Genomic DNA, 27,664 nt, shown 5'->3' with positions numbered 1-27,664 from the left:
ACTACTAACCATCAGATCATCTGAATTCTCTTCTGTTTACAGGCACATGTCTAGTAAATTATGTTTCTTTAGAAAATCTGTGGCGGGAGTTGAAAGTCCGTGTTGCTCGGCGACAGCCCCAAAACATCACTCTTATAAACAGTACATTTGCATAATGTCTGTGAAGGTGCATAATGACTGAAACCAGCCCACTGAAGGAACAATGAGCTGGGAGGTCAGTTCCTTAATCTTAATTATGCAAATTCTCATGGCCATTGATCAACAACCACTGTCAAAGACCACTGACCTCCCAGCTCATTGTTCCCTCAGTGGGCTGGTTTCAGTCATTATACAAATGTACTGTTTATAAGATTGGGGAAACCTGCAGTCTGTTGAGACTGAAGAAGTCACTTGGATGAGTGACAAAACGTCTCTCCCACAAAACGCTACATCCAGATGAACAGAATCAACTTTTTGGAGATTTACTTTCCTGGATGATTGAGAATGCATGGATGAAAAAAGTGCGAGAGAGAGGGTGAGAGAAAGAAAAATAAAAAACCCACGGCTCGCGTCGTTCATGTCAAAGATCCGTCTCTAAGAGCCGTTTCGTTTGCGACCGACACATCACTATAGTACACTGTCATGGCATTTGGGATGTGTAATGCACCTGCAATGTTCCAGAGGTTGGTGAATCTCCTCCGTAGTCCAGCCGTTAACCAACCTACTGAGTCCTAAGGTTGATTTCCTAGTGCCTGGTGAATGCCTTTGAAAGTGCAAAAGCCCTCCTATGCCACACTCCTGTGTTAACTGCACACGACTTGACGCGTCCATTCAAGTTAGAGGTTGATGCCAGTGCTGTTGGGGCTGGGGCAGTATTATTGCAAGAAGACTTGCAGGGATTGGACCATCCCATTTGTTACTTCTCCCGCAAGTTTAACAAGCATTAGGTAAATTACTCTGTCATTGAAAAGGAGACATTGGCCTTGTTGCTAGTTCTTCAGCACTTCCATGTGTACTTGGGGTCTGGCACATTACCTGTTGTAGTGTACACTGATCATAATCCACTTGTATTTCTTGCCCGAATGTTTAACCACAATCAACGACTCATGCGATGGGCCTTGCTGCTGCAAGAGTACAACTTGGAGATTCGGCATATAAAAGGATCAGAAAATGTACGAGCTGATGGTCTCTCCCGGTTGTGAGTATGACTTGTTTTGTTGTCTGTCACGAATATTGAAATCTGTGTATACAAAACGTAGTCTTTTATTTTAAGGGGAGGGGTGTTACGGCCCTGGGCCTTGGAGGAAGTGAGACCACCCTTTTGTTTATGCAAATCCAAGTGTGCTAGGACTCGTGGATGACTGGCTGCTGGGAGTCCTGTGCCATCCTTCTTTTATGAAGATCAAAGTGTGCCAGACCATGCGGACGATTGCCTGCCTGGAGATCCCATGACACTCCAAGACCAACTGACTGGCTGATTGTCTACACCTGTGAGTATAAAAAGGCTGAAGATTCTTCACACTGCGGGGAACTGCTGCTCTGAAGTGAACATGCAGTGTCTCCCTCGTCTGCCTAGCATTTGAACTGTGTTTGTAAACCCTGATATTCAGCTGACCTTAGTTTTATAAGAGTCTTGTGTTTGCTGGCTCACCTTAGTTAACCCTTAGCTTTTATTCTTGCCTGTTCTTTTCTTTGTGTATTAATTGTTTGCCCGGTGGTCTGTTGAACAGCCCCATCAGTTTTCAGTTTAACGTTTGCAATAAAACCCCTTATTTTCTCTGATTTCGTGAGAGGGCTTGTGTATGTTTCTCCCCACCTGTCGCCTAGCAGAGGGGGTTGTAACAATGGGTTCAAATTGCTTTTAATAATACTAAAAGAAAGAGTGATATTAAAAGCAAATATTTAAGTACACTTTAAATAATAATCAGTTTTCTAAAATTCAGCACATGGATTGCCCCCATAAATTACAACTCTTACTGTTTTCTGCCACTACTTGTGGCCAAAGAGAAAGAAAAACCTGATCAGTGAGAAATACAACAGGTTGAAATAAATCAGAAACATTTTATTGTTAGGGTTCATGTCTAAAAGAAACCAGATCACAGAGCTATGATCTGGTTTCTTGGCCAATATTTTAGGTTGATGAGAGATGAGGGGAATAGCAGTGTGTGTGTGTGAGAGAGAGAGTGTGTGTATGAGTGGGTGGTTGGGGAGGGGTGTTTTAAATTGAATGCAAACCTTTCTAAATCAATGCCTTTTAAACTAAGCTGCCTTTTTCTACCCTGTAAGGTATCTGAAGGTTGCCCTGCAGATGAGTTCTTATTTTCCACTCTCTCCCTGTGGCAAATTTTTTGAATGCCTTATTCTATCATTACTCTGGAACAAAGACTTATTCTTGAGATGCCTTTTTTTTTCTTTCATCTCTGACAAGCTGGAGTAACATCAGACTTTCTTGGATTAACTGTTGAATGCTTCTTGTTGATGTCACTCACCTTGAATCCATTCCCTCATCTGTCTGGATCAGACCAGCAGTGGCTGGTTTCCTGCTCGTGACGGCGTCTTTATGGGGCAGCTGGCAACGTTTACTGCAGTGTGAAAGACTGATGAGGAGTTGGGGCCAGTAGTTGAGGACTGAGCTGCAACCTTAAGGCAAAACTCAGACGGAAATTCTCAGATTGTTTGGTGATGTTTGAAGAACTGTTAAAAAGCTAAAACAAACACCAACAAAATAAATCTGTATTTCACTTTGTTTAATTCCACCATGAACCAAATGCAAATGCTTGAAAGTGGTCAGAAAAATAGCACTATTCTAACTGGAACAAATCCTCTATAAGACACAGCCACACACACACACACACACACCGTTTTTTTTACATGCAGGCATTGCTTTCAATATGCCACTTTCTTTCGTCTTTCAGTGTCTCCTAATGGGTAGCTCAGAGTATGAAATTTTTATATTTCCCCTATAATGACTTTAAATGTGCACTGTGGAGGAATTCTGGCCCCCTATTCTTTTCAGGACTGTTTTAACTGAAACACATTGCAGGGTTTTTGAGCAAGGTCATGCCAAATGATTCCTATTGTCCTTTTGAAAAACCCAAGCGTGCTTGAGTTTCAGGGCATGAACTGACAGTTGATCTTTCTCTTTCAGGATGTTCTGGCAAGGAGCAGAATTCATGGTTACATCAATTACAAAGGAGCCCTAGCATGCTATAATCACCATGTCTGACTGTTGGTATGATGATCTTTTAATGAAACGCTGTGTTAGCTTCAAGTCAGATCTAACAGGACTCAAATCTTTCAAAAAATTTCACCTTTTGTGTCATTAGTGCATTTAGCATCTTATCTTTGTCTACTCTCAGAATTTGTTTATGCTACTAGCTTAACCAGTAGCACTTATCACTTGCCCTAAGAACAACTTTGAGAATATGTAAGCAAATTTATCGTGGATCCATAATGGTACCGTAGCGGCATCTACTGACCTAACAAGGGATTACTTCATTACAGTGTGTGCATGGGTTGTGTGTTTAAAGACACAAGCCACATTATGCTTTGACTAATTTAATCACAAAGGAAAAACATGGGGAGAAAATCCTAAATCATTCTTGTCTGTTTAGTTAAATAAAAAGAAAGCTACACATCTAAATTGATCCCACTTTAGGGCAACTAAGCTCCCCTGCCTTGATTGAATTACGCCACAGTGATGACGACATTATTAGGGTTCTTCTTGTTCCATTGCACTTTTCTAAGAAAGAATGGTGTGCCAACAGAGTATCACACAATATTTTCAGACTAACCTTGTTATCACCTCCTCCTGGCTTGGTAGTGGTTCCACAATAAAAGCTACCCTGAGGTTTGTCACCTTTTTTTTTTTTAAATGTGAAGTCTCAGCACAAGCTAATGTCTGCAATACATTAACAGTAAATACATCTATGTTATGCTGATACATATTTAAGCTAAAATTCAAAGCATTATCTTAGAATCCTATAAATCCTGTAAATCCTGTAGTCTGTGTGAAGGCAATTTTTATTCAGTGTAAGATCACTACGTAAAAGGATAGTCATGAAATACAGTGAATGACTGTTGAAGGAATATGACAATAAAGACAGGGTTTAGTTTCATGAAAATACAAGGGATGCTAACTTTGTTACTTTAGTCTAACTCTGAAAAATACAATGGAATTTAAAGCTTTAAGTGAGACTAATCAACTGTTTAAAGAAATGATGATTGCCATGAAGAAAGCTTGAAGTACACAGTTACTGTAGCAGCACTGCATGTGTTGGGTTTTACTGCTCTAAAACTAAAACTCTTCCTTTGGGGAAATACTGGAAACAGTGTCGAAGCTGGCGGTCGGGGTGGTGTCTCTGTCCACCACCATCAACCTCATACTGAGTCGTACAAGAGTTAGGCTGAGTTAAGTGCTGTGGGAGTGTTGCTGTGGTAACGGTTCTGTGGAGTGTTTGTGAGTGTTTCAAGCTCCTACGGGATTCAGGGGGCGGGCAAGTAAGAAACTGTGTGTGTGTGTGTGTGTGTGTGTGTGTGTGTGTGTGTGTGTGTGTGTGTGTGTGTGTGTGTGTGTGTGTAAATGAGTGCTGGCTGGAAATGCCTGGGTGACCTAATGCACATCTGTGTTGTTGGAATGATAGACAGAGAGCGTTTAAAAGTCTAAAAGTCTCCTCCGTGCAGAGGAGCAGAACAGCAACTTTAATCGAGGGATTAAAAAAGTCTAATTTAGGACAAAACATCAAGCAAACAAACAAGCAGTGTGTTATCGGGCCCCAATGCTCTGACACTGGGGATGTGACTAAGGTTATCGTGCCCCCTCCACCAGCAGCTCATGTTCTAAGCTGCCATATCTTATTAATAAACCTGCAGAATAGTAACCAGATCCAACCAACTCATTAGTTCTTCAGCCTCATTCTCAAGCTGTTCTACAGTTTCTCAATGCCAGAAAGAGCTTTATCTCTGAGTTGAAGTTTTACTTATTTCATCTCACTTATCTAGTGTGTTTATTATTCTTATCCAGCTCTTTCCTATTATCATACTATTCATTTTACTTTCAGAAATGTAATTAAAAAGCACCAAGTCCCATTATAGGAAAAAGTAGTTCAGTATTCTTACACCTTAATCCTTCCAGGTCTTGCATTATTTTTAAATCTGTTGCTTTGAAGTTTTGAAATGGTAGTCCACAACCATTTGTTTGTTTGTTTTTACACACAGCAGGTCTATCAGTCTCACAGTCCAAAACCACCCAACCAAAGGGTCTAGGTCAGGGACACAATTTTTGACTTTGTTTTGTATCAGGATGCATTTTACCTCAAGTTGGTAAAAATAGATCTGTAGCTGGAATAGGTTCCATCTGCCCCGAGACGCTGAAACATATAAGAAGAAGAGGATGGATGGATGGCTTATTATGAATCAGTTTCATAATCTACAGACTTCCACTACAGCAAATGTGGTGGCAGAATTATGATGTCCACTAAAAGACATACATTTGTTAAAAAAAATAAATAAATTGTGAAAAGCCACATTAGTTATTTCAAATTCGAATGGTGATTCAGATTGCCTTATTCATGTGCTTCAAATTTAAGCAATTGACAGACCAATCTCTAAACTTTCTCTAGTTAAAAAAAATCTTGAAAGAGTAGTTTGCCATCGCCAGTGTGTGAATGTGTGTGTGAATGGGTGAATAACTGAATGTAGTGTGAAGCGCTTTGGGGTCCTTAGGGATTAGAAAAGCGCTATACAAATGCAGGCCATTTACCATTTACCATTTAGTTGTAAAACAGCAAAGTGGCTGTCTGCAGAGGAATGGTTTCTTTGCAGAATTTCAGTCAGGATTAAAAATTCATTACAGAAACAGCGCTTATGACAGTTACTAATGACCTACTAATGTTTGCTGACAGTGAACTCATCTCTGTGATTATTCTCATAGACCAGCGTTTTATACTATTGACCACAATGTTTCATTACAGAGATTAGAACACATTGTACATATTATTTGTATTGGGCTGTAGAGCTTTGAATCATTTCTATCTAATAGGGTCCAATTTGTTCATGTAAATGGGGATTCTTATTCATACACTAAGGTTGATTATGGAGTTCTACAGGGATCTGTGCTAGGTCTAATTCTAATTCAATTTATATTATGCATGCTTCCCCTGTGCAGTATCACTCAGTGGCTTTTAGTATAGTATACATTTTCATTGCTGCCCAAATGATACACAGCTGTATCTTTCCATGAAGCCAGATGACACATGCCAGTTCGTTAAACTGCTGAAATGTCTTGATTACATAAAGACCTGGATGACCTCTAATTTCCTGCTTGTGAATTCAGATAAAACTGAGGTTCTTGTACCCAAAAATCTTAGAAACATAGTGTCTAATCAAATATTTATCCTGGTTATCTTGACCTGCAGTAACACTGTAAGGAATTGAGTTATTTTTGACCAGGACATGTTCTTCAGTGCCCATATTAAACAAACAAACAAAAATATTGGTAAAATTGTCCTGTCTCAGAATGATACTGAAAAACTAGTTCATACATTTATTACTTCTATGCTTAACTATTGTAATTTATTATTTTATTTTCAGGTTGTTCTAAAGGTCACTGAAAAGCCTTCAGCTAGAGCAAGAGTATTGACAGAGTCTAGAAACAGAGAGCATAGTCCGCCAATACTGGCCTCTCCCTGTTAAATCTGAATTGGATTTAAAATCCTTCCCATCACATACAAGCTCATGAATAATCAGGCCCCACATTATCTTAAAGACCTCATATTCCCATTTCATTCAAATAGTATATGTTTCACTTCACTCTCAGACTGGTTTACTTGGCTCCAAGGGTATATAAAAGTACAATTGGAGGCAAAGTTGGGATTTCCAGTTAGGATTCCAGAGACAGACACCTTCTCTACTTTTAAGATTTGGCCTAAAACTTTCCTTCTTGACAAACTATATAGTTAGTTCTGGATCAGGGGATCTTGATTCCTCCCTTAGTTAAGCTACAATAGGTTTAAGGCTGCTGGAGACTTCCCATGATACATTAAGTGTTTCTTCTTCACTCAGATTTTTATCACTATGTGTTTACACACCACTTTGCACTTAGTTACTATTAATCTCTGGCTCTCTTCCACAGCATATCTGTTGTTCTGTCTCCCTCACTCCCTTATTGTATGAACTACCTATACTATAAAGTGCCTTTAGGTGACTGTTGTTGTAATTTCGGAACTAAACTGAACTGAATAGAAAATCACTGTCCAGATAAATCCTTAGCTGTCGAGTGGTAAGGGTTGCTTTGAGAAAACTCAGTGAAAGCCAAGCAGTGACGTTGATGTGTTGCTTTGATTTACAACAGCTGGTTTTGTAATGGCCCTCCTAATCATCCATTAAACATGAACATTTTCAGTATGCACTTATGCTTCTTTTTGTTACAAGTCAGGGAAGGTTTTTGTTTTGCTTTTTTATTTTTTTATTTTATTTTTTTTGAGACTTTGACCTTTGAACTAAGATTACTTTGACAGCCCTACCCTCCTGTCTATGCTTTCTACCAATGAGAGATTAGACATGACAGCCAGCAGTGCCAGTGGTGCAAAAACATCATTGTAGTCCCTAGCAAATTCTTAACTCACATATATTTTTATATACTGCATTTAAACTGAGAACTTAAAATGTAATTGATAAATAAAACAACAATTCAATCTTATCAAATCCAAAATATACACAAACTTCCTTAAAACTGATAAGTTCCGAGCTCTGACTGAGCTACTCTCACTGGTGTTAAGCAGTTCCAGGCAGGACTGTGAGCACTAAAGATCACAGAGACATTTCCAGTTGTTTTTGCTGTGCTACATGAAAGAGAACAGAAAAGTGACAGCTCATCAATTACCAAAAGTCAACATGACCTTTAACCTTTAGAGCACATGCTGAAGGAATCTGTTAAAAAGTGTGATACCAGTGCTTTTTAGTCTGTTTCACTTGCAGGGGCTGACATAAATGACTTAGCAGCTCAGGCTCTGTGGATTTTGAATGAGAGATATTGACTGGTAACGAGTGTTTGAATATTCTCAGGTAATGTAAAGAAAATGTACTTTTTCATTAGAAAACAACATAGGAAGTATAAATTTGTGCATTATTAACAGTCTGAAGTGTTACTAAATGAATATAAGTAATAATTAAATGAAAGAAAACACAGAGTTACATGCATATAGTATTGTTACCAGTTCAGTGCTATGATATCATCTCACTTTCCCCCTTGGGAAAGTCACATGACATTTGTTAGGGCAAGAGGAGGTGGAGGGGGTTAAAGTGCCTCAATGAAAACCACATGGGGGGAGGAGAGACCTGAGACCAGAAAGAGAGGGGAGGGGGGAGACAGAAATAGAGAGAGGCCCACTTGAGCTAGTAAGATAAAAGAAAAAAGCTGTAAAGAAGGTCTAAGAGTACACCAAACTCAGAAGCAGGACTGAATCCAGGACCACGACCAGGAGCGGCCCAGTTCACCATGTCAGACTCCATCAGAAGAAGAAGCTCCAGCAGGCAGCTTCTGCAGAACCTCATCAGGTCAGTGGGAAATGTTTTTTGGTCACAGATTCTTCACCTGCACAATAAAATGAGTAGATACATAATGACACATCAGCCAAAACAGTAGAAGAATGCAAATGCATATTTAAATGCTAGCGATAAACTTAAGATAAGTGCATATCTAGCAGATATTAAAAACCTATGAGTACAGCTAAAATTTCGATCAGCCATACTTTGAAGCAAGATACATTTTTGAACGTGCAATATTTGTAATACATCTTATATTATGATCATATGACCATATTGTTTGTAACCAAGCGTCATCTATATTGGCTGTAATGTACAAATTGAAAAACTGTAAAAATGAAGAGATGAACTGATTACAGCAGAAAAGCAGCATGGCTTTTTTATGTTTCGATTTCAACTTAGTCCTTTCTACTTTATCTTTAATATGCAATTGTATGCATGCAGGTCTCATGGTTTAAATTATGTCCTTGAAGATGGGTGATGTGGGTTTTTTGAAAATCAAGACATTTCATCCTCATGACTTCAGCATTACAATGGAGTACTTGGCAAATAACATGAAGCTGTGACTGTTTTTTCAAATGATGTGAGTGAAAAGCTTATAACAAAGCAGTCCAGTATCTCTGTTTTGTACTTACATGTCACCTCACCCCTGTTTAGGTTTATTGCAACCAGTTTGCACCACATTTATCTGAATCGTATTTCACATCCTACTGAAATTGTGTATACTTCTAAACCAGAAATGTGGTAACGGAGAAATTTAAATGTATAGTTTAGTAGTTTTAGTGTTAAACAAAATAAGACAAAAAATAAGTATTTTTCTAAAGAAAACGTAAAGAAGTGTCTTCTGCTGACTAGTTGTTAACCACTGTTTTGGAGCATGACCTGACAAGTTACCAAGAATTAAATAGAAGTTTGTAAAATGAGTTCTAAACAGTTTCTGCAGCTCCTCCTTTAAAACAATGGAGGTAATTGCTCAATTTAAGTTACTTTTATCATCACAATGATTTTTAATTCAACCAGCCATTTGTTGCTTTCTGTTCTCTATTTGCCTAATTTGGCCATTTACAGCAATCTGCTCTAATTTTTCACCTCTAATAGGCACAGGACCCTGAATCAGTGATACAATCATTGTCTCTGTATTTCTTGTATTTCTTGTTTCCTCCATGAGTATAGTCACAGCTATGTGACTATACTCAAAATGACATTAGGCTGAGTTCAGTGGCTTCCTTTATAGCTGCAACTTTCTTAATGTCTATGACATCATCTGGCTGACTCCTGAACCCCCTCCTGCTCTACTACGTACACACATACAGGCACACACACACACAAAGAAAATCCTGTTCTGCAGGCCTGCATTGCCTCATTGTGTAAATGGTGGAAAAAATTATGCTAATCAGACAGACATCCTCTGTAATTTTATGGTTATTAACATTGTGTTAAATACCCCAGCAGACCCCAAGGATACCGTGTAGTTCAGACCACTCTGCAGAGACAATACATTGTCTGAGCATGTGAAGAAAATGCAACAATACAAAACTGTGCTTTTTGGCAGATCACACAAACAGTTTCACACTGCCAGACTGATTTGTTATTGCATCTAAAAGCAGTCGTGTAGAATGCAACAAGTCAGCAGACAAGCCAGCTGTTGGTCAGTTCTTTGTCCACTGTTTTGTGTGCATAGATTAAGTGCTGCTGATGTTATACCACACGTTGCATGGATTGATTGTGTAGGTCATCCACCAGTCAAAACATTGGTGAATCCATCCCTGACTCCGCCAGTATCCTCCAACAACAGTTGCCCCAACAGTTACCCCAGTGGACCATATGGGACTATGTGTGTGCGTGAATGTTATAAAGCACCGTATGAATGTGTGTGATTGGTGAATGAGATTTCTAGTAAGAAAATACTTTGAGTGCTCAAATAAGTACAAAGGCATGACATTTGCCAGTATTAACATTTGACAGAAACCATAAAGTTCAACTCACCTTAAACAAAGTGATGTGACTCTATAAACCTCACCACACAAATATGCAGTTTATACAGCCGCAATACTGCCTAATCAACTTCCAGAGAGGTACATAATTATTATTTACTCAAAGGAAGCAATTACTTAAGGACATAGTGTCAGTGGGATGTCATCTAATTTTAGATCACATCACAAACCATAAAAATTAAAGACTATGTGAGAGTACTATATTTACAGTTTGGCCAACATATGTAAAATTGCAATTATTTCATGCGTTAATTTAAATTTTAACAGGAATTGATAAGACTACATTTGCCTTTGCACAGAAATAATAATTCAGCAAGCATGATCAACTAATTCTGAAATTTAACCTGACACAGTTTTTTATACCACTTCCTAAACATAGCTTTTAGATAAGCAAAAAGTGTGTGTGTTAGGAAGCAGGTAGGCTGTCCTTGAGGCAACAAATTATGCTAAATAGATAACAGGCTATCATTTTCCAAAAGGCTCCAAAACATTTGCATAGCCCACTCAAAAAGTTGACTCTGTTCTTCTGGATGTTGCGTTTCCAGTGTGAGAAACATTAGGTCACTTCATTTAGTGACTTCTTCTGGAGAAGAGTTCTAGACTCCTACATGTTTAATCTGTTCAGGTTAGCAGTTCAGCTGCCATTTTTGTTTTTGGAGCCAGAAGTTTATGTAACAAATCTGGATGAGAGGTTAACAGTTGTCAGAAAATGCTAGTTAGCTTGTTGCCATCGTGTATTCAAAAACCGCATAGGTGCTAATTAGTTATAAGCAACATCCAATCAAAAATACTTTAGTTTCTGAGTGCATTGTACCTCACAATAGGTCATATTATTTGTCAGATAATTTCATTCAAAATGCTCCAAAAGACACCAACAGAAACATCAAACATCAGCGAGCAAATAGCCAACACATATGGACATATAAAGATTTCATGCTTCTTCCCCTTGTTACATTTCATGCAGTAGTGATGAGGTCCAGACAATCAAACCTGATCTCCAATTGACCCATCACCACCCACTCTCTCTCTCCCCATAGCCTGACTGCGAAGCCAAAACAGCCCTGTCACACATCAAATCAGATTACAGCAAACTTAAGACAGACTTGACAACATGACTCCTACTACATCTCTAGTGAGTACAATCTTATGTAGGTCACTTTCCCACATAACAACCACAGCATGTTTGACTTAGAACTTATGGTCAGCGTCCTCACTAAAAGTCTTAAGCAATGAGATTTTCTTCAGTTGCTTATTAAAAACTTTCACAAAGATTTTATCCACAGATGAGCTGATTTATATTTAAGCCTTTTGCATTGCATTGCACTGGCAAATTTTCTGCATGTTTTATGTATTCCTTCAGTTAGAACCAACAAGATCACACTTTTGCCTTTCTTTTTTCCTGCTGTTCTTGTACAGTTTTATGAAACGTCAGAAAAAAATATTTCAAAATGAGACACTAAAAATAAAGTAATGTATTTTGAAGCTTTTTGACTGCTGGCATGGGCCAGCAGTGATTATATGTGGACAAGAGTCAAGAATGATAAGTTAGCAGCTAATGCTAGCTTTAATAGCAAACTAAATCCATAAACTAGATAATATCCCTTTTTAAAAAAAATAATAATAAAAATCTGACAAACAAACGAAACCAATTATTTGCACCAGGATGTAAATGTGATATTTAATGTTATGTAGTCATATTTTAACATAGCGTTGAATCGACTACCTCACTATTAAACTTACACCCATCATTTATTTTGATGCTTTTTTTCTTTGGTGCAGTTTTCTACCAATGCATACGGTTCAAACAGATTGATCACAGACTAACAATTTCCAAAACAAGTTAGTGTGGAATAAATTCAATGTGATATATAGGTGATATGTATCATTCATCAAGCTAATCATGTAATGATGTGTATACTATACTACAACATGGACATTAGCATTACCATCCCATTCCAGAGAAAGAAATCAAAGCTGAATAGTTGAATGTTTACACACAGTGCTAAAACTTAATCATTTATTGTCTTTTTTTTTTTTTTTAATGCTTCCAGGGTGTTTATTTTAAGCCCAACGTCTCTTGTTGCATGCCAGAAATAAAGAATATGCAACAATGTTGTTATGTTTCCAAACAGAAGCAATTAAAGTGATGAATTCACTGCCATTGTGGCTGTTAAAACTGTATCCAAATTGTAATGAGCTGACATTTTCCTTCAAAACAATGACATCACACTCCAAAGACCCTTTCTGTACACAATAGAAAGTCCAGAGATTTAGGTGATGTCAAACTCCCAGCCAATCAGATGAATAAATATTTCTGAGGTTTTGCTCATTCCAATTTCCAGACAAGACTTTATCCAGACCTCGAGTTGTATGACAAGATGGAGCATTAAGGTCTCTCTCTGTCCTTCTCCTCCATATCTTGACCTCCTCCTCCACCTCCTCACTCTCCTTCTCTCTGTTTTTCTCTCGAGATTGAAATTAAGTGAAAAAGCATGGCAGCTGGCTCAAACTCCACCAGATGTTCTTGGACAATAAAAGGAGTTATTGTTATCAGGTCACACCCACTGGAAGCTAAAACCAATCGGGCAAATGAACTAATGCGCTTTTGATGGGAAAGAACTCGTTCTTTCCAGTGAATTTTAAATTATGTGTGAAAAACTCATCATGCATAGACTTTTCCATAGGTTCATTTCAACATTGTACCAGATAAATAGCAAATGTGCATAACATAGATCTGGGTGCCAGCGTGGCTGCTCGATGCTAATAAGGTCAGTTCAGTTTTTCATTTCTTACAACTTTCAATCCTCACTATATCATCCTGGGTTTGGCCTCTTAGACTAAATTAAAGGAAATTTTAGTTCAGTGACATCTTTGTAGCACCCTGTGTACAAAGCAAGTTCCCAAAAGATTTTTTTCCCCGAGTTCTAAGAGCATCCACAGAGCCCCAACCTCATTTCAATTCAACAGCTTTGGGATGAGTTGGAGCAATGCAGGCATTATTGCTCAACATCAGCGCTCTCATGGAAATACTGAATCAAAACACTGGCTTTCAGAGCAGCATATTTCCTGGCAGAGTAACCTTCTAAATAATCACATGTTGTTCTAATATTCACAGTAGGTGTCCACAAACTCAGAACAATGTAGCAAATCTGGAAGGTTGGGGAGCCTTGGGCAGTTACATGGGCACACACTGAGGGGAAGCCAACTTTACCATCTCTTCAACAGCTTAAAAGTCCACCAACAGTAATTACATGAAAACTATGAGAAGAATTTTACAACTACTTATGGCTTTTTTTTTCAAATACACTTTTTTGGAAATGTATGTATGTATGTATGTAAAAATTAATGAAGAATTGATTTCCATTTAGAGTTAATATATCCATCCATCCATGTCCTTGCGCTTATCCAGTAAGGGCTGGATAAGCTACATATAGCCTCTTAAAAGGTCTTTTCTAAAATGTATAACATTGCATTTGCAGTATACACTGTGTGTCCTGTAAGTGTAATGATATTTGTGCGAACTGCAGGGTGACAGCACAGCGGAGCCAGGAGGATGCTGAAGAGATTGAGCGGGAGAGAAGGAGAAGGGCCAGGGAAAAGCAGAGAGGAGAGAAGAGCCCGTCCTGGCTCGAGCCCACCCAACAGAACCACTACACACAAAACACAGAGTAAGTAATGTTGTAGCACACATTGTTTGTCAGGCCTCCAGCTTCTTATTCAGCTTCTTACAGCTTTTGCTACGTAAATATCAACAAGTCTGTCTAGAAACAGAAAATATAAAAGTATGTAATTTTTCTCGTCACATAACAAATAACCTTTTATCTTAGGCTTAAGCTGAGTTTTTTATAGTCTTCCACCCAAAGAAATGTTACAGAGCTGTAAAAGGATATGTATCCATCCATCCACTTACATCACTTTTAAAAAATATGTTTTATTGCTTAGAGAGGCTGTACTTTCATTAAACACAAGGACAGCTTGTGCTCTGTGAATACTTCACAGTAATAAATTGATAAACTTAAAACAACAAGAATTCACATCACAAACTTTGCAAAATGTCCAAGTTAAAGACTCTTCTAATGAGTTGCATGCATGTTTAGTCTTTATGCAGCAGTTTATAAAACTTAGGAATGTTAATCAAGTGAAGCTGGGATTAGTACACCAATAAGACAACCAAGAAGAATATTTAATTTGCTTGGATTGCTTTCTAGCAAGACTTCTCAGCTGATACTATCTGTTCCAACAAGGCTTGGTTTCTCTCACTAACCCAACCATTGCATTTACAGCAAACACTGAAGACGGGCTGCTCTTCATGTTTACAGCTCAGCCTGTCTGTGCTGATTGTTGTGGAAAAGCGTGTGTTGGTGTCATCAGTACATTCAGCCCAGTTACCTAGCCCAGTGATGCTGCAGGTAAAGGAGCTGAAAAAGCTGCTGCACCATCAGCTTCCGGTTGTATGGGCAGATGTCAGAAAGGGAATCTCTGGAGGAAATATTCCCATCGCTTGAGTTTATGATACTCAGCAAAAACTGCACAACTCACTCATCCTCTTATCAGAAAATGTCTGTATTAACAACTGTAAGTTCTTTTCCTGACCCATTGCCTTAACTACCACCCAGTCACATATAATTAGTTTGTGAGACACCTGTTATTATAGATTGCTAAAAGGACAAGATTTGAATTAGATGAATCTAAATAGAATTCCAGTTGCTAAAATCTGAAATGCTGAATATAATATGAACCTTTATAGAGAAATCTAGGGTACTCTGGAATTTCCAGTGGTGTAATGGTTAACACATATGCTTGGCAAGTATGAGGGTGACAGTTTGATTCCAGTGAGAGACACAAATCCCCTCTGAGTTTGCATCAGGAAGAAGATCCAGTGTAAGACATTCTGCCAAAGGACATCCAGTGCCTCCTGCTCTAGCAAGGGACAATCTGAAAATGGCTTTTTTTAAGAGAAACATTTGTGTAAAAACAAATTCTACTTGGAGTTATTTAGAGACATCAGTAGCTTTTAATCTGTTGCTGCTTATAAGGTTGGTTTGCTGACTTGAGGTTTTCTGAAACTGGAGGCAGCAGTGCCTCTGTTTGGTGTTTCCACAGTTATTGTCTCTGTTTCCATGGAGCTTGAAACCTAAGATCCCATATGCCACCTGCCAGCCATCTTTCAACAGTTTTGCCCCCATGAATATATTTTCTTTGTTTGCTCCGAAGCAAGCTCACTTGCTGCCTAACAAATTTAACTAAACAGAATCTAAACTTGACTATCAAGTTCTGAAAATGTGAATAGCAGAATTAACTGAAAATAAGAAAACTGACTGGCTTTCCTTTTATATTTTCCTACCTTATGTGGTCAGTTTGGAAAAAAAAATCAGTTCAGCATGGTTGGTACATACAGGTCATCAGATGTTGTGCATAAGACTTCAAGTCGTGGAGGGGGTGTAATCATAAGAGGGAATCATTTAAACTTGTGTAAGGGTGTTCCCAATGTGAGAGAAAACCGTATTAATTATTGATAACTATTCTTCTCTTGACTGGGATGGGCTCACTCAGGATAGTAGATTAAAAGCTCTACCTTTCTACACCTCAGACAGGTGAGCTCTCACACACAGAGTCAGAAAATTTCAAATGATCAGATTGGGTCCTGAACTCCATGTCTGCTGTCAAGATTTTATTTTATTAAAGTTAGTAAGATTCTGACCATTTTTGCCAGATTTACTGATTAGTTATTTTCCATCTTCTGCCTAACTTCACATTGACCTTTTGCACCACTGATAGTGATTATTGTAGTGATATTATAAACCTGGATGTCTGCCATATGGACTATGAATGTCATTAAGATTAGCAATAATGAAAACATGGTTAAATTACAATACATAAATTAAGTATTAAAGCTATTTTCTGACAATTATTTACACATTGTTTTTGGTTATACTATGTTGTGAGACTTTCAGGCTTTCCCATAAAGGCATGTGATACTTCTCCTTCCTCTGTTTAAAGGACCAATTACTTATGAGTACTGTGAAAATGTCCAAATCTCCCTAACACAGTCAAAGACTACATGTCAAAGACTACATGACTAAAAACACTGCACCCAAGGCCAAGGCTTCGGTTTCTGAGATCAGGTAAGTGATACATTTTCTGTGCTCTATTCTTAGGTCAGATGAGGAGCTGAAGCCCAGTTGCTCCGTGGGCCTGGATGAAGATGAAGGTTTCAGTGACTGGAGCCACAGGCTAGAAACCCGTAATGAGCAAGAGATGCAGAATGGCTGCAGGGCAAAGGAGCAGAGACCTTCAGCATCACCACCAAACCCTCAGAGTGACCAACATCAGGTGGATGAAGAGGGACAGGAGGAGGCAGGAGGACTAGAACCAAGGAGTAGGACCCAGGACACTTCAACAGAAGCTCCAGTGAAGGTCAAATAGATTTGTACCTTCAATGGCATACTAACATAGTGTTAAACCTACATCTTCAGTGCAGATTTACCTCACTATAGTGATCTGAGGTTCATTCAGACACAAGAGTTCTGGTTTACAGTTGTAGTAAGATGTTTACATACACTCATCATGGGCATGATTGCCATGTCATTTTGTTATTTTTTTCAGAGTGGAATGATTATACAGCGTACGCCTTTAATGACTTTAAAAACAAGAATTGCGTGCATAGTGTTGAAGCATTCATATAGGCTCAAATTGTCATGTCTGCAGTGGCAGACGGTGAAGAGTGTAGAGAGAGAGTAGACCCAAATTCAGACTACCAAGACACAATTTAATATTAACAAAAAGTGAGCCTTTATTTCTGGCTGCATGAAATGCAAACAAAGCAAAGGAAGACTAATATTCAACTAACTAAACACTAAGTACATGGATCGAAATTACCTGGAACAAGAAAAACATGGGACTAGGAAACAAAGGGCAGACAGTCCAACAACAGGCAAAGGAAGACAGAGGGCTAAATACACAAAGGATAATGAGGGGATGAGAATCAGGAGGGAAACATAGCTGGAACTCATCTGACACAATGAGACAGGGAGGAAGCAAAACAGAACACTCTGAACACATCTCAAGGGACTATCAAAATAAAACAGGAAACATGAGCCACACACTTTGACACAGGGACTGGGGAAGAATCAGACATGGGAACATAACTGACACAAAACAGACACAGGCGATAAACAAACATGAAGACAAGGGAGACTAGACATGAAACGTGTAATACAGGGGAGGCACAGTGACAAAACCTAAAGACTTGAAACGAATAGTTATGTCTATAACTTCTGTTCCCTGAAGGAGAGGAACGAGGTACAACACATAAGTAAGGGATATCACGCCCTCGCATGTCCTGGCTGAAGAAACCTTTATTCACGTCTTTAAGGCAGATGAGGGCTGTATCCCAATTCAGGACTGCAGCCTTAAAGGCCGCATTTTAAGGCCGATTACGTCACAGCGACGCGACGAAGGCTGTCCCAATTCGAAGGATGCTCAAAATGCGGCCCTCAAATGCGTCCTTCATTTCCCTGAATTTTAAGGACGTGGCGGTGTAGACTTCGTGGCCCAACATATCCCAGAATGCATAGCGCGGCGGTGGGTGTGGATAATTTTGCCGAAAAAAAACTGCGGATGAGGGGCGCCCGAAGAGTAAACTTTAAGTAAGTACTGAATATTATGTCACTTATTTATGTGCAAATGTTTAATAACGAAGAACATTAAAACATTACTGTTGGCCACATGTCGGCAAAATTATGTGACATTAGTGATGTTTGTACTAACTTGGTTTTAAAGCCTGTACTTTAAAATATACGCCGTTCAATAGCTGACCTTAATCTTACAAAGAATGATCAAAGCTCATGTAGAAACAAAAAAACAAATGAACAAAAGATTTTCTCCTTCAATTCTGTCAAACAATGCTGTATGAAACGTTTCCAGCTGTTAGTATTATGGTTGCTAGGCAACCTGGGCAGCGCAACGGAGGCTGGACCGTCCCATTTCACAAGCCTCGCACTTCCGGCCTTAGCGGTCTTTAAGTACGTGGCCCTTGAGGATTGTTGAGGCCGCGTACTTTAAGGCTGCAGATCCTGAATTGGGATACAGCCCACCTGCACATATAACCGCTGTCATCACAGTCATCCCTCAGTTCAATAGCCGCTCTTCACCGAGCCAAAATGCTCAGTGGGTCCACCTCGCCACCGATTGTGCAAGTTCCCCCACTTAAAATGATGACAGAGGTCAGTAATTTGCACCAGAGGTACACTTCAACTGTGAGAGACAGAATGTGAAAAAAAAATCCATGAATTCACATGGTAGGATTTGTAAAGAATTTATTGGTAAATCAGGGTGGAAAATAAGTATTTGATCACCTCAAACAAGGAAAATCTCTGGCTCTCACAGACCTGTAACGTCTTCTGTAAGAAGCTTTTCTGTCCCCCACTCGTTACCTGTATGAATGGCACCTGTTTGAACTCATCATCTGTATAAAAGACACCTGTCCACAGCCTCAAACAGTCAGACTCCAAACTCCGCCATGGCCAAGACCAAAGAGCTTTCGAAGGACACCAGGAAAAGTATTGTAGACCTGCACCAGACTGGGAAGAGTGAATCTACAATAGGCAAGCAGCTTGGTGTGAAAAAATCAACTGTGGGAGCAATCATCAGAAAATGGAAGACACACTGATAATCTCCCTCGATCTGGGGCTCCACGCAAGATCTCATCCCGTGGGGTCAAAATGATCATGAGAACGGTGAGCAAAGATCCCAGAACCACACGGGGGGACCTGGTGAATGACCTGCAGAGAGCTAGGACCAAAGTAACAAAGGTCACCATCAGTAACACACTACAACGGCAGGGAATCAAATCCCGCAGTGTTCCGCTGCTGAAGCCAGTGCATGTCCAGGCCCGTCTGAAGTTTGCCAGAGAGCACATGGATGATACAGCAGAGGATTGGGAGAATGTCATGTGGTCAGATGAAACCAAAGTAGAACTTTTTGGTATAAACTCAACTCGTCGTGTTTGGAGGAAGAAGAATACTGAGTTGCATCCCAAGAACACCATACCTACTGTGAAGCATGGGGATGGAAACATCATGCTATGGGGCTGTTTTTCTGCCAAGGGGACAGGACGACTGATCCGTGTTAAGGACAGAATGAATGGGGCCATGTATCGTGAGATTTTGAGCCAAAACCTCCTTCCATCAGTGAGAACTTTGAAGATGAAACGAGGCTGGGTCTTCCAACATGACAATGATCCAAAACACACCGCCCGGGCAACAAAGGAGTGGCTCCGTAAGAAGCATTTGAAAGTCCTGGAGTGGCCTAGCCAGCCTCCAGACCTCAACCCCATAGAAAATCTGTGGCGGGAGTTGAAAGTCCGTGTTGCTCGGCGACAGCTCCAAAACATCACTGCTCTCGAGAAGATCTGCATGGAGGAATGGGCCAAAATACCAGCTACTGTGTGTGCAAACCTGGTAAAGACCTATAGTAAACGTTTGACCTCTGTTATTGCCAACAAAGGTTATGTTACAAAGTATTGAGTTGTATTTTTGTTATTGACCAAATACTTATTTTCCACCCTGATTTACGAATAAATTCTTTACAAATCCTACCATGTGGATTCATGGATTTTTCTTTCACATTCTGTCTCTCACAGTTGAAGTGTACCTCTGGTGCAAATTACTGACCTCTGTCATCATTTTAGGTGGGGGAACTTGCACAATCGGTGGCTAACTAAATACTTTTTTGCCCCACTGTAAGTGGGGCAAAGCAAGGCCTTTGGTGCTGTACACCAGTGAGATAGCTTCTATAATCCTGTGGGACAGCCTCTGTTTAGACAGAGCTCTACCTTTAGTTGGATTAGCGAAGCAGAAAAACAGCTGGTCACACAAATGCACATTCTAAGCGCGCTCAATGTAGGTGTGTAGCACACGCACTGGACAAAGAGAATGCATCTTCCTCTGCTCCTCAGATGCCAAAGGAGGGGAGCAAAAGCTCAGCACCTCAAACTCCATTGAGCTATAAAATGCAGGCATGATCTTGGGAAAATAGGCAGCATTTGGACGCATTATGACTTTGTGGCCATCAGGAGAGAACTATGTGCAGGAGGGATGCACAGACAGCACATGAGGACACCCACCCGCTTTGCCGAAGCCAAAGCAAGAAGGAATGGAGTCTTATTTGAAAGAAATTTCATATCCACAGATTCAATGGGTTTAAACAGCACCAAAGACAAGTCCCAAGCAGGGACACTGGACTTAAGCATGGCTCTCAGCCAGCGAACCCCTTTCAGAAAATGTATAGCAAGGGGATGTGCACCTGGTGTCAGCCTGTCAAAGCCAACATGACAAGCAGATATAGGTGCTAAATAAACCGTAATTGTTGAAAATGAAAGGCCCTTATTGAGCAGCTCCTGCAGGAATGTCAAAACATCCACAATAGCCCTTCGGTTATTTTTATTAATTTACTCAACCTTCTTTAGCTCTGAACAATGTCTCAAAGTAGTGTTTAACATGAATAAATAGAATTAGACATAAAATAACTGCATTGAAAATACAAATACGCACTGAAAATGTATTACAAAATACAGAAGCAAAATACAGAAGCCGTGTGTGTGTGTGTGTGTGTGTGTGTGTGTGTGTGTGTGTGTGTGTGTGTGTGTGTGTGTGTGTGTGTGTGTGTGTGTGTGTGTGTGTGTGTGTGTGTGTGTATAAAGATCTGCTACCCAGATCTTTATTCTTTTTTTCCTGGTTTGTTGGAATGTACACCTTGAAGAAACAGCAACCTCTGAAAGGTACCAGGTGCTCATCAACTGTCACCTCAGGGCCTGCATTGTACATAGCTGGTATGTCTGTGAAGGTTCTCAGTCATAACATAACTGGTAGGCGCTCCACCCACCTGTTCAGTGGCCAATTCAGTGGGTCATTCAATGGGTGTCGTTCAGCAGCCCATTCAATGGGTCGTTTAGAGACCCATTCTGTGGTGTTGTTCAGTGGGTGTCGTTCAGTGGCCCACTCAATGGGTCGTTCAGTGGACTATTCAGTGGGATTCCCATTCATTTCCTATGGCGATCACCTTTGACCGGGAACACCACAGATGTAATCAAACACTCAAAATTCAACAAAAGAGGCGATAATCACTGTGAAATGTTCTAGTGCATGGTGTGGAGGATGCATAAGGCCTTGAGGCAATCGGATGTAAAACACAATATTTATGAGTGCTTTAAGCTGTAAATCGGTCAAATTTGACCTGAACACAACAGGAAGGATAGAGCACTGAAATGGGAGAGTGTGGCGGTCCTGGCACCATTGCTCGAAGGCTCGCCATTTGTAAGCATACAAGCCTCTAGTAGATGGGGCCCTAGCGCTCTGAATTGTTGCTACTAGGTGGCAGAACCTTAGCAATCAAGTTTGACCTCTCAGGAGGTAAGCATGAAGGTGCACAGATCACGCCACAGGCGTGGATGAACCACTTCTCCTCCTGCCTGAGCGAGGAGGTCCCTGCGGATTGGAATCTGCCAAGGACTCGCTGCTGCTAGCAGGCTGATTATCTCTTCATACCATGACCTTGTGGACACCAAGGGGCCACTAGAATCAGAGAGAGAGACTGCCGACACACTGTCTCTAGAACTGGAGATATCATTTCCACTGGGGGGAAATGCATACAGGAGCATGTCTGGCCATTGGTACAACAATGAAAAACAGCGGCGACACTTAATGTGGTCACCTGAACATTTAACACACCTGAACAGGGAGTTACAACCTGAGGCATTTTGTGTGCAGGGGGTTTGTGCTTGGAGAGAACTTAAGTGGCACCTTTTGGGCGGCAACAGAGGGGTTAAAGTAGCGTCTTCCTGCTGCTGGACCCCTTCTCCACTCGGAACCACAGCTAGGAGGGCTGAGGCTTCTTCCTTCTGGGCGTTGGGTTCCACCGGGGGCTCCAGACCGATTGGCGTGGAGCTCGGACTGGAGGATGTGCTCCTGCTGGCAGCACACCCACTGCGGCAGTAGGTGCTGGTCTCTTGCCAGTCGGCAAAGGAGTGGCGGGCCTGTGAGGGGTAGCTGCAGGCTTGGGCCTCGCCTGACGTCAGGGGATGATGTCGCGCAGAGCTTAAATGTCCGAATAACCCAGCCGCAGACACAGATATAAAACCCTGTCCATATCCAGGACGTCAGAGAGGGTCAGCCACACCTCTGTGCCACTACTGTTGAAGCCCAGGGAGAGCGCTGCACAGCAGGATGCACGGAGGATGTAATCCGTGGCGACTCTGACCTTGTTAAGAAAAGGTGCCAGCGGGCTGTCATCAGGAACCAGAGATCCGAGCTCCGCCAGGCACATCGCCTGGCATGTCTGGAGCATAGTGACGGAGCTCATGGCACAGTGCCGGCCTGAGGGATTTTGGCCATTGCGGGCTCCGTTCGGAGGAAAAATCGGTCTGCAGCTTCTCAGCAGCACGGTGAAAAAGGGAAAAAAGAGAGGCGTCATCGTGGCCAACCGGTGCAGCAGTAGCGGCACACTGGGCAGACAATGAGCTCTCCTGCTCATCCTCCGACAAACCATGGATGTCCAGGCCGATGTCCAGCATGTCATCATCTTCCTGGGAAGCGCTGGAGGGCTTCAACCCAAGCTGAAGTCCATTAGCGCTCCTCCATGGTTCCGGCTCATCATCGGCTAACCCAGACCTTCCCAAAGTGTCCGGTTATCCACCACTGAGGAAGCATTGCAAATCAAAAGGGAGGAGTAATCAGTATCATGATCCAAAGGAGCCGTTTTACGGACAGTGGACCCCTGCATGCCAGAAAGCATTTGAGGCTATCATTGACAAGCTAACATCGCCTCCAGTCCTGGCCTTTGCTGACCCAAAGCTGCCTTACATCCTTCATACAGATGCGAGCACTAGGGGCCTTGGAGCAGCCTTATACCAGGAGCAGGAGGGACAGCTGTGGGTTATCGCCTACGCGAGTTGAGGTTCATCGTGTAGTGAGTCCCGCTATCCAGCACATAAGCTCGAGTTTTTGACTTTAAAGTGGGCTGTAACAGAGAAGCTGAGTGACTACCTCTATGGCAATCAGTTCACCGTTGTCACAGTTTCAAACCCTCTGACCTACATCCTCACCTCAGCAAAACTCGATGCAACCAGCTACAGGTGGTTGGCGGCCCTCTCTACATTCAATTTCAGACTCCAGTATCGTTCTGGAAAACAAAATGGAGATGCCGATGGACTCTCGCGTCGTCCTCATGGCAAGCTACCTGATGACCTTACATCTCAAAAAGAGAGTTCGCAAAATAACATCTGTCAGATCCAGACAATATTGACTCAGTCCATCAGGATGTTGTTCATGCTATCTGTGAGAAACAGTTTGTTTATCATTCAACCACCTCTGAAGCTTTGGGTGATGATGCAGGTATATCCCTTGTCAAAAGTCTTGCCATTTCTGAAGATGCTGTACCTGACAGTTTTGAGCACGAAGAGACGTTGGGAGGCCTATAAGTCATTCCCAAACTCTCACAGGCAGATCTCAGAGACAGCCAGAGATCTGATCGGTGCATCAGACATATTATCACCCAGATGGAGAGTGGGAAGAAACCCCCTCCCACATTGAGGAAAGAACTTCCAGACGTAGTCCTATTGCTGAGAGAGTTGAACAGGTTCGAGCTGTGCAATGACATTCTCTACAGAACACGCCATGAAGGTGGTAGTAAACATTATCAGTTGGTCTTACCTGAAGACCTGCAAGAGTCTGTGTTGACAAGCCTACATGACAACATGGGTCATATGGGAATAGAGTGCACACTCGATCTGGTCAGAGCAAGGTTCTATTGGCCGAGAATGTCCTCAGATGTGGAGAAAAAGATAAAGACCTACCACAGGTGTGTGCGCAGGAAAACGTTACCTGAGAAGGCTGCACCTTTGGTGAATATCAAGACCCCTTGAGTTAGTCTGCATGGATTTCCTATCCATTGAACCAGACAGCAGTAATGTGAAAGATGTTCTTGTCATCACAGATCATTTTACTAAATATGCAGTCGCTATCCCAACATCGAACCAAAAAGCTCAGACTGTCGCAAAGTGTCTGTGGGACCATTTCATAGTACACTATGGCATTCCTGAAAAATTATACAGCGATCAAGGGCCTGATTTTGAGTCTCAGCTGATCAAGGGGCTGTGTGAAGTAATAGGCGTACAGAAGATTCGGACTACGCCGTACCACCCCAGGGGCAACCCGGTGGAGCGTTTTAACCGAACACTCTTAAGTATGCTTGGAACTCTGGAGAACAAAGACAAGTCACGTTGGAAGGATTTTGTAAAGCCTTTAGTTCATGCATACCAAGAACGAGGTGACTGGATTCACACCGTATGAGCTGATGTTTGGGCGTCAGCCACGGTTGCCTGTCGACTTAGCATTTGGTTTACCTGTGAGAGAACAATGAAAAAAGTCACACTTCCAATATGTTAAGGACCTCAAATTCCATCTCGAGGAGAGCTATAAAATAGCTACACGGAGTGCTGCAAAGGTAGCTGAAATGAACAAAACCAGATTTGACAAACATGTGACCACATCTACCTTGGAAATTGGGGACCGAGTGCTGGTCAGGAATCATAGCTGGACTGGCCATCGGGCATACCGGGCATTTGCCCAGTGGGCCGCTGGCGATTTTTTGTTTTTATGGGCCGATGGATTTTTTGTTTTTTTTCAGGGTATATATAATGAAAGGTGTTGGATTGGCCAATTGGTCATGATCGACTCTGGGCTGGACCAATTACAGCCGAGGAGGCCGGATGCACCCGCCCCCTTGTTTAGCAATCACGTGATTTTCGCACATTGCATGCCAGGAACTCGTGGCAAAACAATCCAAGTACCGCATCAAATGCAAGCATTTGCAGCACCGCAAAACATTCATTCTCCGGTTTCAATACCTTCTTGTTTTTCTTGGAGTGAGTGCATACACTCATGAAGTTTAGTAACTTCAGGTCACTGCAACAAGCCCAGGTACAGTTTACCGACGGATGGGTGCAGGACCTTGAAATGCACCGTGTAGAACGAAAGACCATCGTACGAACAAAGGTAAGTTTACCAGTCTCACAAATCGTCGTCATAAATACACATTCGTTAACCGTTTATTAATATAACCTTTGAGCTCAACCGTAATTAATTAGCAGTGGAAATAATTTCTGGTAGCATTACAGAAATGTAGCAGTGACAATAATATTGTATGCTGTAATCGTACTGGACAATTAGTGATACAAAACAACTGTTTTATCCTGTGAATAAAAGTATATGTTTTTGTCAATGTACCATGGTAACAACAGAAGCGAAACGCAATATTGTGTCAGGACAATTCACTATTTATGCACAATAAATAGCATAGCGCGACAATTTCTGTTCAGCGCCAGACTTGCTTGTAACCTATATCACCAATTATGTTAAGAAAAATGACGTATTAACTACTACAAAACTCTGACCTTTGTGGGAATGCTTGGAGCAGACTAACATGTGAGCTGGAGTGTTCTGAGACATTATATTTGGCATATCCAGACCATCCGTCGGCTCTTACTTCGGAAACATGGCTTAAAAAAATTTCTCTTCAAGGACGTAATCCGATAAAAAAAAAAAAACGATCTCTTTACCCGTCGGCTTCCCGTGGCTGTCATGCGACCGGCTATTGCAGTTAATAATACAACAGCTTCTTGCCATTTTTTGGGTTTCTTATTATCGCTGTGTAACTGAGCTCAATTGAAAGCCTGCGTGCGCTAGTACCTCTTGCCACAAGTTCCCAGAATCCTTTGCGGTTTTACCCCTGAATGACGTCACATTTTCAATCTTTATCCTGGTGGGCCGGTCTCTAGTCAAAATGCCCGGGCCGATTTTTTGTCCCAGTCCAGCCTTGTCAGGAACATATGCATTCGAGGGAAGCACAAACTCGCCGATAAATGGGAGCAGACCGTCTACGTGGTGGTGAAACGAGCTGGAGACCTCCCCGTCTACACCGTTATACCAGAGGGCGGGGATGGCCCCTTACGCACCCTACACAGAGACCTCTTACTCCCTTGTGGGTTCCTCTCTGCAGCCAAGGAAGTGAAACCTGAAGAACCAAAACCAAAGAAAAGGCCCAGAACGCAACAGACCACTCACAAAGACAATGAAAGAGCAGATCACCCCTCGGACGAGGATGATACTGTTTCAATCCACTGGTTTGCAGATAGATCAGTGCCAAATGACTCGGCGTACATTGTCAAGCGAGATGTTCTGCTGACTCATAAATCAAGTCTTGGTCAAGATAATGTGACTGCAGATCAAGACAAGTTGGCTGGTAATACTCCAGCTTGTGCACCATATCCGATGTTGTTCCAGCCAGTCATGCTGACCACAACCAACCTTATGACAATCAGATCACAAGTTATAGAGAAGCCTCATATGAAGAAGACTTACCTGAAACGGAAAGAGACTTACCTGGAAATGATGAATCTGAAAAGGAAAAAGACTTACCTTCTACGGATTGCCCTGACATGAGGGATGAACAAATCCTACTTCCCCCAGACATGTTAGGGAGTGATGAGGAAGGAGGGGACTTGATATTTGACAGAGAAACAGTAAACAAGGAGAGAGATGAACAAACAAGCAAAGAAATTCCTGTCCGACGATCTGAAAGAAGTTGCCAGCCACCAAAAAGGCTAGACTACCCTGAATTGGGAAATCCCCTTGTCACTGTGGTCAAATCATTATTTCAGGGCTTAACCACAGCTTTCATTGAATCTTTAAATGCTAAAGTGGAATTATTGTTCTTAGATGATGCAGTTCGCAGTAGGCATGCAAAGGGACTTGCATGAATTCAAGAGGGGAGGGTGTAACCCAGGGGAGGGTGTAACCCAGTTCCTAAAGGCTACTCAAGTATTGAGAAACCGCTGAACGATCTAACGTCCGGTGTAAACGTCCGGTGGCAGTGTAAACGCTGGAGAGAGCTCTTACATGGTATTTTACACTGGGCTTCCCTTCAACTTCATGGCAAAAGATCAGTTAAGGCATCAATGGAGTTACCACTTCGGTACTCAACGATCAGATTTTTGAAAAATTCGGAGTTTGGAGTCTACAACTGGGACGGCTCTAAAGGTACCATACTGCTTCAAAAAGTCAAGAACCTCTTCATCATCCGATGAATTG

The 27,664-nt window shown here is 41.4% G+C and overlaps 1 protein-coding gene across 2 annotated transcripts in view; it reads left to right on the top strand.

Annotated features, from left to right (window-relative positions):
* Positions 1-8,344: 8,344 nt before the first annotated feature.
* LOC113014197 (lymphocyte-specific protein 1-like) overlaps positions 8,345-27,664 on the top strand; it is a 61,504-nt gene continuing 42,184 nt past the window's right edge. For both annotated transcript variants that reach the window (XM_026155689.1, XM_026155610.1), the window contains exons 1-3: positions 8,345-8,535; positions 14,045-14,185; positions 16,676-16,934. In XM_026155689.1, coding sequence (XP_026011474.1) covers positions 8,477-8,535; positions 14,045-14,185; positions 16,676-16,934 — 459 coding nt within the window. In that variant the 5' untranslated portion in view covers positions 8,345-8,476. The remainder of the gene's footprint in view (positions 8,536-14,044; positions 14,186-16,675; positions 16,935-27,664) is intronic.

The sequence above is a fragment of the Astatotilapia calliptera genome, chromosome 1 (assembly GCF_900246225.1).
Source record: "Astatotilapia calliptera chromosome 1, fAstCal1.2, whole genome shotgun sequence".
In the NCBI taxonomy this organism is placed as follows: Eukaryota; Metazoa; Chordata; class Actinopteri; order Cichliformes; family Cichlidae; genus Astatotilapia; species Astatotilapia calliptera.
Note: the sequence above shows the minus strand (reverse complement) of the source record. Positions and strands in the feature narration are given on the sequence as shown.